The 17,769-nt window shown below is 49.8% G+C and overlaps 1 protein-coding gene across 1 annotated transcript; it reads left to right on the top strand.

Annotated features, from left to right (window-relative positions):
- Positions 1 to 662: 662 nt before the first annotated feature.
- On the top strand, positions 663 to 3,363 carry LOC135574817 (cell surface glycoprotein 1-like). Its single transcript, XM_065027020.1, has 2 exons — positions 663 to 727; positions 1,002 to 3,363. The coding sequence occupies exons 1-2, from the start codon at positions 663 to 665 to the stop codon at positions 3,361 to 3,363; spliced, it is 2,427 nt and encodes an 808-aa protein (XP_064883092.1).
- Positions 3,364 to 17,769: the final 14,406 nt, after the last annotated feature.

The raw sequence follows: 17,769 nt of genomic DNA, 5'->3' as shown, positions 1-17,769 counted from the left end.
GCATCACAGTGTTCTAAGGTACTGCATCACAGTTGTCTAAGGTACTGCATCACAGTGTTCTAAGGTACTGCATCACAGTGTTCTAAGGTACTGCATCACAGTGTTCTAAGGTACTGCATCACAGTGTTCTAAGGTACTGCATCACAGTGGTCTAATGTACTGCATCACAGTGGTCTAAGGTACTGCATCACAGTGGTCTAAGGTACTGCATCACAGTGGTCTAAGGTACTGCATCACAGTGGTCTAAGGTACTGCATCACAGTGGTCTAAGGTACTGCATCACAGTGGTCTAAGGTACTGCATCCCAGTGGTCTAAGGTACTGCATCCCAGTGGTCTAAGACATTGCATCTCATTGCTAGTTGTGCCACTAGACATCCTGTTTCAAGTCCAGGCTCTGTCGCAGCCGGCAACGACCGGGAGACCAATGGGGCGGCAGACAATTAGTCCAGTGTTGCCCGGGGTAGGGTAGGGTTTGCTCGGCAGGGATGTCCTTGTCCCATCGGGCACTAGCGACTCCTGTGGCGGGCCGGGCTCAGTGCACGCTGACACGGTCGCCAGGTGCAACAGTGTTTCCTCCGACACATTGGTGCAGCTGGGTTCTGGGTTAAGTGGTCTGTTGTGTCAAGAAGCAGTGCAGCTTGGTTGGGTTGTGTTTCGGAGGATGCACAGCTCTCAACCTTCGCCTCTCCACAGTCCGTACAGGAGCTGCAGCAATGAGACAAGACTGTAACTACCAATTGGATATCACGAAATGGGAGAGAAAAATGTTTTACTATTTTTTTTTACAAAAACAAATTCAAAACAATAAGTTAAACATGAACTCATGAAAACAGAAGCTCTTTGCTGTTTCCGTTGACAGTCTCTCTCTCTAGTCATAGTTTTTTAAAGTTTAGAAATTTCACATTGGGCTGGTGGAAGCTGCAGACACTGACTAGACCATCCTCAGCCCAGACCATCTCCAGACCATCCCCAAACCAGTCCATCCCCAGAACATCTCCAGACCAGACCATCCCCAGCCCAGACCATCCCCAGACGAGACCTTCTCCAGCCCAGACCATCCCCAGCCCAGACCACACCCAGACCAGACCAGCCCATCCCCAGCCCAGCCCATCCCCAGCCCAGACCATCCCCAGACCAGACCATCCCCAGACCAGACCATCCCCAGACCATCTCCAGACCAGACCATCCCCAGCCCAGACCATCCCCAGACCAGATCTTCTCCAGACCACACCATCCCCAGCCCAGACCACACCCAGACCAGCCCATCCCCAGACCAGACCATCCCCAGCCCAGACAACCCCCCAGACAGACCATCCCCAGACCAGACCAGACATCCCCAGACCAGACCATCCCCAGCCCAGACCATCCCCAGACCAGATCATCCCCAGCCCAGACCAGACCATCCCCAGACCATCTCCAGCCCAGACCATCCCCAGACCAGATCATCCCCAGCCCAGACCAGACCATCCCCAGACAATCTCCAGACCAGACCATCCCCAGACCAGACCATCCCAGACCAGACCTTCTCCAGCCCACCATCCCCAGCCCAGACCACACCCAGACCAGACCAGCTCATCCCCAGCCCAGACCATCCCCAGCCCATCCCCAGACCAGACAACCCCCAGACCAGACCATCCCCAGACCAGATCTTCTCCAGACCAGACAACCCCCAGACCAGACATCCCCAGACCAGCCCATCCCCAGCCCAGACCATCCCCAGACCAGACAACCCCCAGACCAGACATCCCCAGGCCAGCCCATCCCCCGCCCAGACCATCCCCAGCCCAGACCATCCCCAGACCAGACCATCCCCAGACCAGACCAGACCATCCCCAGACCAGACCATCCCCAGACCATCTCCCAGACCAGACCATCCCCAGACCAGATCTTCCCAGACCAGACCACCCCAGCCCAGACCATCCCCCAGATCTTCTCCAGACCATCCCCAGCCCAGACCATCCCCAGACCAGATCTTCTCCAGACCACACCATCCCCAGCCCAGACCACACCCAGACCAGCCCATCCCCAGCCCATCCCCAGACCAGACCATCCCCAGCCCAGACAACCCCCAGACCAGACCATCCCCAGACCAGACCAGACATCCCCAGACCAGACCATCCCCAGCCCAGACCATCCCCAGACCAGATCATCCCCAGCCCAGACCAGACCATCCCCAGACCATCTCCAGCCCAGACCATCCCCAGACCAGATCATCCCCAGCCCAGACCAGACCATCCCCAGACAATCTCCAGACCAGACCATCCCCAGACCAGACCATCCCAGACCAGACCTTCTCCAGCCCACACCATCCCCAGCCCAGACCACACCCAGACCAGACCAGCCCATCCCCAGCCCAGACCATCCCCAGCCCATCCCCAGACCAGACAACCCCAGACCAGACCATCCCCAGACCAGATCTTCTCCAGACCAGACAACCCCAGACCAGACATCCCCAGACCAGCCCATCCCCAGCCCAGACCATCCCCAGACCAGACAACCCCAGACCAGACATCCCCAGGCCAGCCCATCCCCCCGCCCAGACCATCCCCAGCCCAGACCATCCCCAGACCAGACCATCCCCAGACCAGACCAGACCATCCCCAGACCAGACCATCCCCAGACCATCTCCAGACCAGACCATCCCCAGATCAGATCTTCTCCAGACCAGACCACCCCAGCCCAGACCATCCCCGGACCAGATCTTCTCCATACCAGACCATCCCCAGCCCAGACCACACCCAGACCAGCCCATCCCCAGACCAGACCATCCCCAGACCATCTCCAGACCAGACCATCCCCAGACCAGCCCATCCCCAGACCATCCCCAGACCAGACCATCCCCAGACCATCTCCAGACCAGACCATCCCCAGCCCAGACCATCCCCAGACCAGACCATCTCCAGACCAGACCATCCCCAGCCCAGACCATCCCCAGCCCAGACCACACCCAGACCAGCCCATCTCCAGACCAGACCATCCCCAGCCCAGACTATCCCCAGCCCAGACCAACCCCAGCCCAGACAACCCCCAGACCAGACCAGCCCATCCCCAGCCCAGACCAGATCATCCCCAGCCCAGACCTTCCCCAGACCAAACCAGCCCCACTCCACTTCTCTCTCTTCTCCTCTCCTTTGCACTTCACTGTGGCCCTCCACTCCAGGCCCAGCCAAAGCCCAGACCATCCTCTACTCTGTGGCCCTGCCCTACCATCAGCCCAGCCACTCTCCATCACTTCATCTCCACTCTACTGTGGCCCGCCATCCCTCCATCCCACCATCCCTCCATCCCTCCATCCCTCCAGCCCAGACCATCCTCTCCACTGTGGCCCTGCCCTCCAGTCCCCGGGTCAGCGGACACTCTGATTACCCAGGAGACCTTGACACAGCGGGGCAAAGCTGAGCGCTTTCATCACTGCCGGTGGGTCACCCCACAAAGCCTCGTTAAGGGATTCGCCGCTCGCCAATTAGCAAGGCTCAGAGTCAATTAGTTTTTGGCAAGCCGCCCCGGGGGGTCACATGGCATCTGCTGCAGACTGATGCTACCTGACAGACAGGCCATGCAGGTCAGACAAGAGGACATGTCTGGAACAAACACACACACACCCGCACAGACACACACAACACACACATACACAGGATATGTGGTTGGTGGAGGGGAGAGGGGCTACCTGACAGACAGGCCAGGCAGATTAGATCTGGGAGAGGAGGTGGGGAGAGGAGAGGGGGAGAGGAGTAGAGGAGAGGAGTAGAGGAGAGGAGGTGGGGAGAGGGGCTACCTGACAGACAGGCCAGGCAGATTAGATCTGGGAGAGGAGGTGGGGAGAAGAGAGGAGTAGAGGAGAGGAGGTGGGGTGGGGAGAGGGGTGGTGAGGAGAGGAGAGGAGGTGGGGAGAGGGGCTACCTGACAGACAGGCCAGGCAGATTAGATCTGGGAGAGGAGGTGGGGAGAGGAGAGGAGGAGAGGACTAGAGGAGAGGAGGTGGGGTGGGGAGAGGGGTGGTGAGGGAGGGAGAGGAGGTGGGGAGAGGGGCTACCTGACAGACAGGCCAGGCAGATTAGATCTGGGAGAGGAGGTGGGGAGAGGGAGAGGGGAGAGGAGAGGAGTAGAGGAGAGGAGGTAGGGTGGGGAGAGGGGTGGTGAGGAGAGGAGAGGAGGTGGGGAGAGGAGAGGGGAGTGGAGAGGGGTAGAGGAGAGGAGTTGAGGAGGTGAGGGTGGGGAGAGGGGTGGTGAGGAGAGGAGTTGGGAGAGGAGGTGGGGATAGGAGGTGGCGAGTGGAGAGGGGTGGTGAGGAGAGGGGAGGGAGGTGGGGAGTTTGGGTGGGGACAAGGGTGGTGGAGAGAGGAGGTGGGGGTGTAGAGGGGTGATAAGGAGAGGAAGTGGGGAGAGGAGAGGACGTGGGGTGTAGAGAGGAGATGTGGAGAGGAAAGGAGGTGGGGAGAGGAGAGCAGAGAAGAGAGGAGGTGAGGAGAGAAGAGAGGAGGTAGGGTATAGAGGGGTGATGGTGGGGGGGGGGGGGTGTAAGTGGAGAGTTGGATTCAAAGAGTCAGATTTAGTACAAAACAAATCAGGAGAATCTAACAACTAGGTAGACACATTCACAGAAGATCATCATTGTGTAATTCCTACCACTCTGAGTTGTTTTGTCTGCAATATGAACACATAATACACTGACGTGGTGCTTGCATTGCTGCCTCCGATGTGTTCTAGCCATGTACAGTCACACACTCAAAGAAGTAGTAGCCTTCGCGGTCCACCTTCCTTCATGTTTGACTAAATTATACACCAGTCCCATATTCTAGATGGCCCACAGTTCTCCCAGGGACTGATATGGTGTTTGTGAGACCTGGAGCCTTAATGTTTTATCCAGAGTGTTCTAGCAGAGGCCTCCCAGACACAGCTCTGTTTGAAGGAATGAAAAACACTAACAAAGAAAGTCGCTTTGTGACGGAAAATCCTACCCAAGCATAGCTTCCCTGCTTCTCCCTGCTTCTCCCTGCTTCTCCCCTGCTTCTCCCTGCTTCTCCCCTGCTTCTCCCCTGCTTCTCCCCTGCTTCTCCCTGCTTCTCCCCTGCTTCTCCCCTGCTTCTCCCTGCTTCTCCCTGCTTCTCCCTGCTTCCCTTTCCTCTGCTCCTCCCCTGCACCCCTGATTCTCCCCTGCTCCCCCATCTGCTCCCCTGTTCCCCTGCTTCTCTCTGCTCCCCTGTTTTCCTGCTCCTCCCTGTTCCCCTGCTTCCCCCTGTTCTCCTGCTTCTCTCTGCTCCCTGCTCCTCCCCTGTTCCCCTGCTCCTCCCCTGTTCCCCTGCTCCTCCCCTGTTCCCCTGCTTCCCCCTGTTCTCCTGCTTCTCTCTGCTCCCCCCTGCCCTGCTCCTCCCTGTTCCCCTGCTCCTCCCCTGTTCCCCTGCTCCTCCCCTGTTCCCCTGCTTCCCCCTGTTCTCCTGCTTCTCTCTGCTCCCCTGCTCCTCCCCTGTTCCCCTGCTCCTCCCCTGTTCCCCTGCTCCTCCCCTGTTCCCCTGCTTCCCCCTGTTCTCCTGCTTCTCTCTGCTCCCCTGCTCCTCCCCTGTTCCCCTGCTCCTCCCCTGTTCCCCTGCTCCACCCCTGTTCCCCTGCTCCTCCCCTGTTCCCCTGCTCCTCCCCTGTTCCCCTGCTCCTCCCCTGTTCCCCTGCTCCACCCCTGTTCCCCTGCTTCTCCCCCTGCTCCCTTGGTTCTCCCATGCCTTCCTAGAAATAGTGGAACATGATGAGTACAGTAGAGAGGGACGTCAACATCTGGAGGTGGTTGTGGCATGAAAGAATGCAGCCGCCAATGATTGAGAGAGAGAGAGAGAGAGAGAGAGAGAGAGAGGAGAGAGAGAGAGAGAGAGAGAGAGAGAAGAGAGAGAGAGAGACAGAGAGACAGAGACAGAGAGAGAGACAGATAGAGGGAGAGACAGAGAGAGGGAGAGACAGAGACAGAGAGAGGGAGAGACAGAGAGAGAGAGAGAGACAGAGAGAGATAATGAGAATATTTAGATAATGGAGGGGGAGAAAAACTGACAAGGAGAACAGCCAGGACACCACCCATACTCCCCCCCCCCCACACACACACTAACTGGCATAGTCTGCATGTTGGGCAGGACTCATTTGTGTTCCTAACCCAGGCATGTTAACAGTATCAGCCTGTCCGTCATTTCCACATCAGTGATCTAAGGGCTTGATATGGCCATATTTTAGCATGTCATCAACATACGCCTGCACGCACACACACAGACACACATATACACAGATACACGCCACACACACACACACACACACACACACACACACACACACACACACACACACACAGCAGGGCTCAAAACTGTGACCATTTGGTTGCTGAAACCCTTTGACTTGGCTGTGTTCAATTTTTTATTTATTGGTCTTGCTGATGCAATGTGCACATTCTGACGAGTCACCTCAAACTTCCTACTTTTTTTTTTTTGGGGGGGGGGGCGGATAAAACCATGAATCTGTCAACAGACACAGAAACAGCCACGTGATTGGACAGGGTTGAACTTGCTTTATACAAGGATTGCAACTCTAGGTCTAATTAAAATAATTAAAATGAACTCACAGATAGCTATTATGGTTATTGATTCATTCCTGTGAATCATTTTGTGGATTGAAAAAAAAAGTCATTTGAATATAAACCAAATTTCTATCCTTTTCACATTCTCTCTTAAACAGTCCCGGCATGTCAGATCTCTACTGTTTACTTGTACAGGCTACTATATTCATGTAGATAGTTTTTTTGATTTTGTCTGTCAGGAGTGATGTGTTATCATGCTTACTCAATAAATACAGGGAGGAAAGTGGAGATCGCCTCTGAGCTTTTGTGCCCAACCCCCCCCCCCCCCACCCCACCGCACGACCTGCGATTTCTGTGAATTTGATTGGTCAAGACATGCACAAGCAGCAGAAGGTCAGAGATGTGAGTTGACAAGTCATGAGGCAAATCTGTCAAAAATAAATAAATAAAAATAAAACAACTATTTTTAATGCTTTGGCGTCAATATATTTTATTAAACTAACTCACTAACTAAATCTGAAATAGAAATTGTGCACAAAGCAAATTGGTCTAAAAACAAGCACTTTAAAAATGTAAAATAAACACTTTTGCATCAATATATTTGAGCATTAGGATGACTTCAGAATGACTCAACTAGGAAAGTCAGTTAAGAACAAATTCTTATTTTCAATGACGGCCTAGGAACAGTGGGGTTAACAGCCTCATTCAGGGGGCAGAATGACAGATTTTTTTACCTTGTCAGCTCAGGGATTTGATCTTGCAACCGTTTGGTTATTAATGCAACACTCTGACCACTGGACCACCTGCCGCCCCAGGTGAGTTTATAATGATTTTATAATGACTTCAGGGGATTGGAAATGTGACCAAATCATAGGCTTGAACTACCACTGAAATATTTCCACCCAAACATTAGTCTGGAGCCCTGCACAGGGAACAAGGGTCTGTTTGGATAACATCAGAGTAGCGATAAAGACCCAGACAGAAGATAGACAGGTGAGGAGGTCGGACTGGCTGGGGAGATTTGCCTTCCGCTGCCATACCAACCGGTGTGTGTGTGTGTGTGTGTGTGTGTGTGTGTGTGTGTGTGTGTGTGTGTGTGTGTGTGTGTGTGTGTGTGTGTGTGTGTGTGTTGTTTTGGCTTGTTTTGGCTTGTTTTTTTCTTTGGCCTCTCGCTTTCACTGCATGTCAGTGTCTCTATCTCTCAGTCAGTGTAATAATCTCCCTATCGGCTGTCTAGGCCAGTTGGTCAGACAGTCATTCAGTCAGACGGCCAGTCAGTCAGTCAGCCAGTCGGTCAGACAGCCGGTCAGTCAGCCAGCCAGCCGGTCAGACAGTCTTTCAGTCAGCCAGCCGGTCAGACAGCCAGTCAGCCAGCCAGTCGGTAAGACAGCCGGTCAGTCAGTTAGTCAGTCAGACAGCCGGTCAGTCAGTTAGTCAGACAGCCAGTCAGCCGGTCAGACAGTCATTCAGTCAGACAGACAGCCAGTCAGACAGCCAGTTGGTCAGACAGCCGGTCAGTCAGCCAGCCAGCCGGTCCGACAGTCTTTCAGTCAGCCAGCCGGTCAGACAGCCAGTCAGCCAGCCAGTCGGTAAGACAGCCGGTCAGTCAGTTAGTCAGTCAGACAGCCGGTCAGTCAGTTAGTCAGACAGCCAGTCAGCCAGTCGGTCGGTCAGCCAGCCAGCCAGTCGGTCAGACAGTCATTCAGTCAGACAGCCAGTCAGCCAGCCAGCCAGTCGGTCAGACAGACGGTCAGTCAGTTAGTCAGTGTGGTAGATAACGTGACTTAGGTACGCCTGGTGTCAGATCTCTATCAGTCCAGGAAGCTCTATACTCCCTATATAGGGCACTGCTATTAACATGGCTCCATAGAGCTCTGTTCAAAAGTAGGGCACTTCATAGGGAATAGAGTGCAATGTGGGACACATCCCAGGAAGTGTTCCGTCTGTCATTATGACACACACTCTCTTTCTCTCTCGCTCTCTCTCTCTCTCTCACACACACACATACACACACGTTGTGGTTTCCTTCTTCACATCAAATCACCTCTTTCTGGTCTCCTTCCCACAGCAGAGAGTCCAGGCTCCCTCCGTGTTTTAGAAACCCTTTCAGCTGACCACGATAAAGGAAAGGAGACAGTGTGCACACAAACAAACGGACACACACACACCCAGGCACGCGCGCACACACACACACACAGCTGCTGGTGTGTCTAAGCGACACACTTCATCTGCTAACACCCAGATCATTCTGGAGGAAGAGACAGGTTAGAGAAACCACTTCATTATCTGATCTCTCTCGCCCTCATGCTCCACATGAAAGAAGAATTCAAGTAACGAAACATCTTCTAATCACCTTGTTCAATAAAGTACTGAAACTTCTTTGTCCTCTTGTTCAAATAAAGTACTGAAACTTCTTTGTCCTCTTGTTCAAATAAAGTACTGAAACATCTTTGTCCTCTTGTTCAAATAAAGTACTGAAACATCTTCATCACAATTTCCCACTCTACCACGCGGAATAGCCTGAAGCCATGAGGCTCTTCTCGCAGGCTCTATTTCCCTACGTGGGAGCACGATGTCTATTTCCCTACGTGGGAGCACGGTGTCTATTTCCCTACGTGGGAGCATGATGGCTATTTCCCTACGTGGGAGCATTACATCTATTTCCCTACGTGGGAGCATTACGTCTATTTCCCTACGTGGGAGCATTACGTCTATTTCCCCTATGTGGGAGCATTACGTCTATTTCCCTACGTGGGAGCATTACATCTATTTCCCTACGTGGGAGCATGATGTCTATTTCCCTACGTGGGAGCATTACATCTATTTCCCTACGTGGGAGCATGATGTCTATTTCCCTACGTGGGAGCATTATGTCTATTCCCCTACGTGGGAGCATTACGTCTATTTCCCTACGTGGGAGCATTATGTCTATTTCCCTATGTGGGAGCATTACATCTATTTCCCTATGTGGGAGCATGATGTTGATTTCCCTACGTGGGAGCATTACATCTATTTCCCTATGTGGGAGCATGATGTCTATTTCCCTACGTGGGAGCATGATGTCTATTTCCCTACGGGGGAGCATTACATCTATTTCCCTACGTGGGAGCATTACGTCTATTTCCCTACGTGGGAGCATTACGTCTATTTCCCTACGTGGGAGCATTACGTCTATTTCCTTACGTGGGAGCATGATGTATATTTCCCTACGGGGGAGAATAATGTCTATTTCCCTACGTGGGAGCATTACGTCTATTTCCCCTACGTGGGAGCATGATGTCTATTTCCCTACGTGGGAGCATTACATCTATTTCCCTACGTGGGAGCATAATGTCTATTTCCCTACGTGGGAGCATTACGTCTATTTCCCCTACGTGGGAGCATTACATCTATTTCCCTACGTGGGAGCATTACGTCTATTTCCCCTACGTGGGAGCATGATGTCTATTTCCCTACGTGGGAGCATTACATCTATTTCCCTACGTGGGATCATTACGTCTATTTCCCTATGTGGGATTATGATGTCTATTTCCCTACGAGGGAGCATGATGTCTATTTCCCTAATACCTATTTCCCTACGTGGGAGCATTACGTCTATTTCCCCTACGTGGGAGCATTACGTCTATTTCCCTATGTGGGAGCATTACGTCTATTCCCCTACATGGGAGCATTACGTCTATTTCCCTACGGGGGAGCATTACATCTATTTCCCTACGTGGGAGCATTACGTCTATTTCCCCTACGTGGGAGCATGATGTCTATTTCCCTACGTGGGAGCATTACATCTATTTCCCTACGTGGGAGCATGATGTATATTTCCCTACGTGGGAGCATTATGTCTATTTCCCTATGTGGGAGCTTGATGTCTATTTCCCTACGTGGGAGCATTACATCTATTTCCCTATGTGGGAGAATGATGTCTATTTCCCTACGTGGGAGCATTACATATATTTCCCTATGTGGGAGCTTGATGTCTATTTCCCTACGTGAGAGCATTACGTCTATTTCCCTACGTGGGAGCATTACATCTATTTCCCTACGTGGGAGCATTACATCTATTTCCCTACGTGGGAGCATTACGTCTATTTCCCTACGTGGGAGCATTACGTCTATTTCCCCTATGTGGGAGCATTACGTCTATTTCCCTACGTGGGAGCATTACATCTATTTCCCTACGTGGGAGCATGATGTCTATTTCCCTACGTGGGAGCATTACATCTATTTCCCTACGTGGGAGCATGATGTCTATTTCCCTACGTGGGAGCATTATGTCTATTCCCCTACGTGGGAGCATTACGTCTATTTCCCTACGTGGGAGCATTATGTCTATTTCCCTATGTGGGAGCATTACATCTATTTCCCTATGTGGGAGCATGATGTTGATTTCCCTACGTGGGGAGCATTACATCTATTTCCCTATGTGGGAGCATGATGTCTATTTCCCTACGTGGGAGCATGATGTCTATTTCCCTACGGGGATCATTACATCTATTTCCCTACGTGGGAGCATTACGTCTATTTCCCTACGTGGGAGCATTACGTCTATTTCCTACGTGGGAGCATTACGTCTATTTCCTTACGTGGGAGCATGATGTATATTTCTACGGGGAGAATAATGTCTATTTCCTACGTGGGAGCATTACGGTGGGAGCATGATGTCTATTTCCCTACGTGGGAGCATTACATCTATTTCCCTACGTGGGAGCATAATGTCTATTTCCCTACGTGGGAGCATTACGTCTATTTCCCCTACGTGGGAGCATTACATCTATTTCCCTATGGGAGCATTACGTCTATTTCCCCTACGTGGGAGCATGATGTCTATTTCCTACGAGCATTACATCTATTTCCCTACGTGGGATCATTACGCTATTTCCCTATGTGGGATTATGATGTCTATTTCCCTACGAGGGAGCATGATGTCTATTTCCTAATACCTATTTCCCTACGTGGGAGCATTACGTCTATTTCCCCTACGTGGGAGCATTACGTCTATTTCCCTATGTGGGAGCATTATTATTCCCCTACATGGGAGCATTACGCCTATTTCCCTACGGGAGCATTACATCTATTTCCCTACGTGGGAGCATTACGTCTATTTCCCCTACGTGGGAGCATGATGTCTATTTCCCTACGTGGGAGCATTACATCTATTTCCTACGTGGGAGCATGATGTATATTTCCCTACGTGGGAGCATTATGTCTATTTCCTATGTGGGAGCTTGATGTCTATTTCCTACGTGGGAGCATTACATATATTTCCCTATGTGGGAGCTTGATGTCTATTTCCCTACGTGAGAGCATTACGTCTATTTCCCTACGTGGGAGCATTACATCTATTTCCCTATGGGAGCATTCCTATTTCCCTACGTGGGAGCATTACGTCTATTTCCCTACGTGGGAGCATTACTATTTCCCCTATGTGGGAGCATTACGTCTATTTCCCTACGTGGGAGCATTACATCTATTTCCCTACGTGGGAGCATGATGTCTATTTCCCTACGTGGGAGCATTACATTTCCCTACGTGGGAGCATGATGTCTATTTCCCCTATTTATGTCTATTCCCCTACGTGGGAGCATTATGTCTATTTCCCTACGTGGGAGCATTATGTCTATTTCCTATGTGGGAGCATTACGTCTATTTCCTATGTGGGAGCATGATGTTGATTTCCCTACGTGGGAGCATTACATCTATTTCCTATGTGGGAGCATGATGTCTATTTCCCTACGTGGGAGCATTCCCATCTATTTCCTACGTGGGAGCATTATGTCTATTTCCCCTACGTGGGAGCATGATGTCTATTTCCCTATTTCATCTATTTCCCTACGTGGGAGCATGATGTCTATTTCCCTACGTGGGAGCATTATGTCTATTTCCTATGTGGGAGCTTGATGTCTATTTCCTACGTGGGAGCATTACATCTATTTCCTATTTTCCTACCCCCTACGTGGGAGCATTACGTCTATTTCCCTACGTGGGAGCATTATGTCTATTTCCCTATGTGGGAGCATTACATCTATTTCCCTACGTGGGAGCATTATCTATTTCCCTACGTGGGAGCATGATGTTCCCTACGTGGGAGCATTATGTCTATTCCCTACGTGGGAGCATTACGTCTATTTCCCTACGTGGGAGCATGATGTCTATTTCCCTATGTGGGAGCATTACATCTATTTCCCTATGTGGGAGCATGATGTTGATTTCCTACGTGGGAGCATTACATCTATTTCCCTATGTGGGAGCATGATGTCTATTTCCCTACGTGGGAGCATGATGTCTATTTCCCTACGGGGAGCATTACATCTATTTCCCGTGGGACATTACGTCTATTTCCCTACGTGGGAGCATTACGTGTGGGAGCATTACGTCTATTTCCTACGTGGGAGCATGATGTCTATTTCCCTACGGGGGAGAATAATGGGAGGAGCATTACGTCTATTTCCCTACGTGGGAGCATGATGTCTATTTCCCTACGTGGGAGCATTACATCTATTTCCCTACGTGGGAGCATAATGTCTATTTCCCTACGTGGGAGCATGATGTCTATTTCCTACGTGGGAGCATTACATCTATTTCCCTACGTGGGATCATTACGTCTATTTCCCTATGTGGGATTATGATGTCTATTTCCCTACGTGGGAGCATGATGTCTATTTCCTATCTATTTCCCTACGTGGGGCATTACGCATTTCCCTATGTGGGAGCATTACGCCTATTTCCTATTTACATCTATTTCCCTACGTGGGAGCATGATGTCTATTTCCCTACGTGGGAGCATTACATCTATTTCCCTACGTGGGAGCATGATGTCTATTTCCCTACGTGGGAGCATTATGTCTATTCCCCTATTTCCTATTTCCTACGTGGGAGCATTATGTCTATTTCCTTTGGGAGCATTACATCTATTTCCTATGTGGGAGCATGATGTTGATTTCCCTACGTGGGAGCATTACATCTATTTCCTATGTGGGAGCATGATGTCTATTTCCCTACGTGGGAGCATGATGTCTATTTCCCTACGGGGAGCATGGGAGCATTACGTCTATTTCCCTACGTGGGAGCATGATGTCTATTTCCTCGTGGGAGCATTACATCTATTTCCCTACGTGGGAGCATGATGTATATTTCCCCTACGTGGGAGCATTATGTCTATTTCCTATGTGGGAGCTTGATGTCTATTTCCCTACGTGGGAGCATTACATCTATTTCCCCTACGTGGGAGAATGATGTCTATTTCCCTACGTGGGAGCATTACATCTATTTCCCTACGTGGGAGGATCATTTACGTCTATTTCCCTATGTGGGATTATGATGTCTATTTCCCTACGTGGGAGCATGATGTCTATTTCCTAATAGGAGCCTATTTCCCTACGGGGGAGCATTACATCTATTTCCCTACGTGGGAGCATTACGTCTATTTCCTACGTGGGAGCATTACGTCTATTTCCCCTACGGGGAGCATGATGTCTATTTCCCTACGTGGGAGCATTACATCTATTTCCCTACGTGGGATCATTACGTCTATTTCCCTATGTGGGATTATGATGTCTATTTCCCTACGTGGGAGCATTATGTCTATTTCCCCTATTTCCCTACGTGGGAGCATTACGTCTATTTCCCCTACGTGGGAGCATTACGTCTATTTCCCTATGTGGGAGCATTATGTCTATTCCCTACATGGGAGCATTACGTCTATTTCCTACGGGGAGCATTACATCTATTTCCCTCGGGGAGCATTACGTCTATTTCCCTACGTGGGAGCATGATGTCTATTTCCCTACGTGGGAGCATTACATCTATTTCCTACGTGGGAGCATGATGTATATTTCCCTACGTGGGAGCATTATGTCTATTTCCCTATGTGGGAGCTTGATGTCTATTTCCCTACGTGGGAGCATTACATATATTTCCTATGTGGGAGCTTGATGTCATTTCCCTACGTGAGAGCATTACGTTTTTCCCTACGTGGGAGCATTACATCTATTTCCCTACGTGGGAGCATTACATCTATTTCCTACGTGGGAGCATTACATCTATTTCCCTACGTGGGAGCATTACGTCTATTTCCCCTACGTGGGAGCATGATGTCTATTTCCCTACGTGGGAGCATTACATCTATTTCCCTACGTGGGAGCATGATGTCTATTTCCCTACGTGGGAGCATTACATCTATTTCCCTACGTGGGAGCATGATGTCTATTTCCTACGTGGGAGCATTATGTCTATTCCCTATGGGAGCATTACGTCTATTTCCCTACGTGGGAGCATTATGTCTATTTCCCTATGTGGGAGCATTACATCTATTTCCCTATGGGAGCATGATGTTGATTTCCCTACGTGGGAGCATTACATCTATTTCCCTATGTGGGAGCATGATGTCTATTTCCCTACGTGGGAGCATGATGTCTATTTCCCTACGTCATTATCTATTTCCCCATTACGTCTATTTCCCCTACGTGGGAGCATGATGTCTATTTCCCTACGTGGGAGCATTACATCTATTTCCCTACGTGGGAGCATGATGTATATTTCCCTACGTGGGAGCATTATGTCTATTTCCCTATGTGGGAGCTTGATGTCTATTTCCCTACGTGGGAGCATTACATCTATTTCCCTATGTGGGAGAATGATGTCTATTTCCCTACGTGGGAGCATTACATATATTTCCCTACGTGGGAGCATTACGTCTATTTCCCTACGTGGGAGCATTACGTCTATTTCCCCTATGTGGGAGCATTACGTCTATTTCCCTACGTGGGAGCATTACATCTATTTCCCTACGTGGGAGCATGATGTCTATTTCCCTACGTGGGAGCATTATGTCTATTCCCCTACGTGGGAGCATTACGTCTATTTCCCTACGTGGGAGCATTATGTCTATTTCCCTATGTGGGAGCATGATGTTGATTTCCCTATGTGGGAGCATGATGTTGATTTCCCTACGTGGGAGCATTACATCTATTTCCCTATGTGGGAGCATGATGTATATTTCCCCTACGGGGAGAATAATGTCTATTTCCCTACGTGGGAGCATTGATGTCTATTTCCCTACGTGGGAGCATGATGTCTATTTCCCTACGTGGGAGCATTACATCTATTTCCCTACGTGGGAGCATAATGTCTATTTCCCTACGTGGGAGCATTACGTCTATTTCCCCTACGTGGGAGCATTACATCTATTTCCCTACGTGGGAGCATTACGTCTATTTCCCTACGTGGGAGCATGATGTCTATTTCCCTACGGGGAGCATTACATCTATTTCCCTACGTGGGATCATTATTTTTCCTATGTGGGATTATGATGTCTATTTCCCTACGAGGGAGCATGATGTCTATTTCCCCTAATACCTATTTCCCTACGTGGGAGCATTACGTCTATTTCCCCTACGTGGGAGCATTACGTATATTTCCTATGTGGGAGCATTACGTCTATTCCCCTACATGAGAGCATTACGGGGGAGCATTACATCTATTTCCCTACGTGGGAGCATTACGTCTATTTCCCCTACGTGGGAGCATGATGTCTATTTCCCTACGTGGGAGCATTACATCTATTTCCCTACGTGGGAGCATGATGTCTATTTCCCTACGTGGGAGCATTATGTCTATTCCCCTACGTGGGAGCATTACGTCTATTTCCCTACGTGGGAGCATTATGTCTATTTCCTATGTGGGAGCATTACATCTATTTCCTATGTGGGAGCATGATGTTGATTTCCCTACGTGGGAGCATTACATCTATTTCCCTATGTGGGAGCATGATGTATATTTCATACGGGGAGAATAATGTCTATTTCCTACGGGGAGCATTACGTCTATTTCCCCTACGTGGGAGCATGATGTCTATTTCCCTACGTGGGAGCATTACATCTATTTCCCTACGTGGGAGCAAAATGTCTATTTCCCTACGTGGGAGCATTACGGGGGAGCATTACATCTATTTCCCTACGTGGGAGCATTACGTCTATTTCCCCTACGTGGGAGCATGATGTCTATTTCCTACGTGGGAGCATTACATCTATTTCCCTACGTGGGATCATTACGTCTATTTCCCTATGTGGGATTATGATGTCTATTTCCCTACGAGGGAGCATGATGTCTATTTCCTAATACCTATTTCCCTACGTGGGAGCATTACGTCTATTTCCCCTACGTGGGAGCATTACGATATTTCCCTATGTGGGAGCATTACGTTATTCCCTACGTGGGAGCATTACGTCTATTTCCTATTTCCTATTTCTACGTGGGAGCATTACATCTATTTCCCTACGGGGAGCATTACATCTATTTCCCTACGGGGAGCATTACGTCTATTTCCCTACGTGGGAGCATTACGTCTATTTCCCTACGTAGGAGCATGATGTCTATTTCCCTACGGGGGAGCATTACATCTATTTCCCTACGTGGGAGCATTACGTCTATTTCCCCTACGTGGGAGCATTACATCTATTTCCCTACGTGGGAGCATTACGTCTATTTCCCCTATGTGGGAGCATTACGTCTATTTCCCTACGTGGGAGCATTACATCTATTTCCCTACGTGGGAGCATGATGTCTATTTCCCTACGTGGGAGCATTACATCTATTTCCCTACGTGGGAGCATGATGTCTATTTCCCTACGTGGGAGCATTATGTCTATTCCCCTACGTGGGAGCATTACGTCTATTTCCCTACGTGGGAGCATTATGTCTATTTCCCTATGTGGGAGCATTACATCTATTTCCCTATGTGGGAGCATGATGTTGATTTCCCTACGTGGGAGCATTACATCTATTTCCCTATGTGGGAGCATGATGTCTATTTCCCTACGTGGGAGCATGATGTCTATTTCCCTACGGGGGAGCATTACATCTATTTCCCTACGTGGGAGCATTACGTCTATTTCCCCTACGTGGGAGCATGATGTCTATTTCCCTACGTGGGAGCATTACATCTATTTCCCTACGTGGGAGCATGATGTATATTTCCCTACGTGGGAGCATTATGTCTATTTCCCTATGTGGGAGCTTGATGTCTATTTCCCTACGTGGGAGCATTACATCTATTTCCCTATGTGGGAGAATGATGTCTATTTCCCTACGTGGGAGCATTACATATATTTCCCTACGTGGGAGCATTACGTCTATTTCCCTACGTGGGAGCATTACGTCTATTTCCCCTATGTGGGAGCATTACGTCTATTTCCCTACGTGGGAGCATTACATCTATTTCCCTACG

The sequence above is a fragment of the Oncorhynchus nerka genome, linkage group LG13 (genome assembly GCF_034236695.1).
Source record: "Oncorhynchus nerka isolate Pitt River linkage group LG13, Oner_Uvic_2.0, whole genome shotgun sequence".
Taxonomy (NCBI): Eukaryota; Metazoa; Chordata; class Actinopteri; order Salmoniformes; family Salmonidae; genus Oncorhynchus; species Oncorhynchus nerka.
This window is presented reverse-complemented; position numbering and strand designations above follow the sequence as displayed.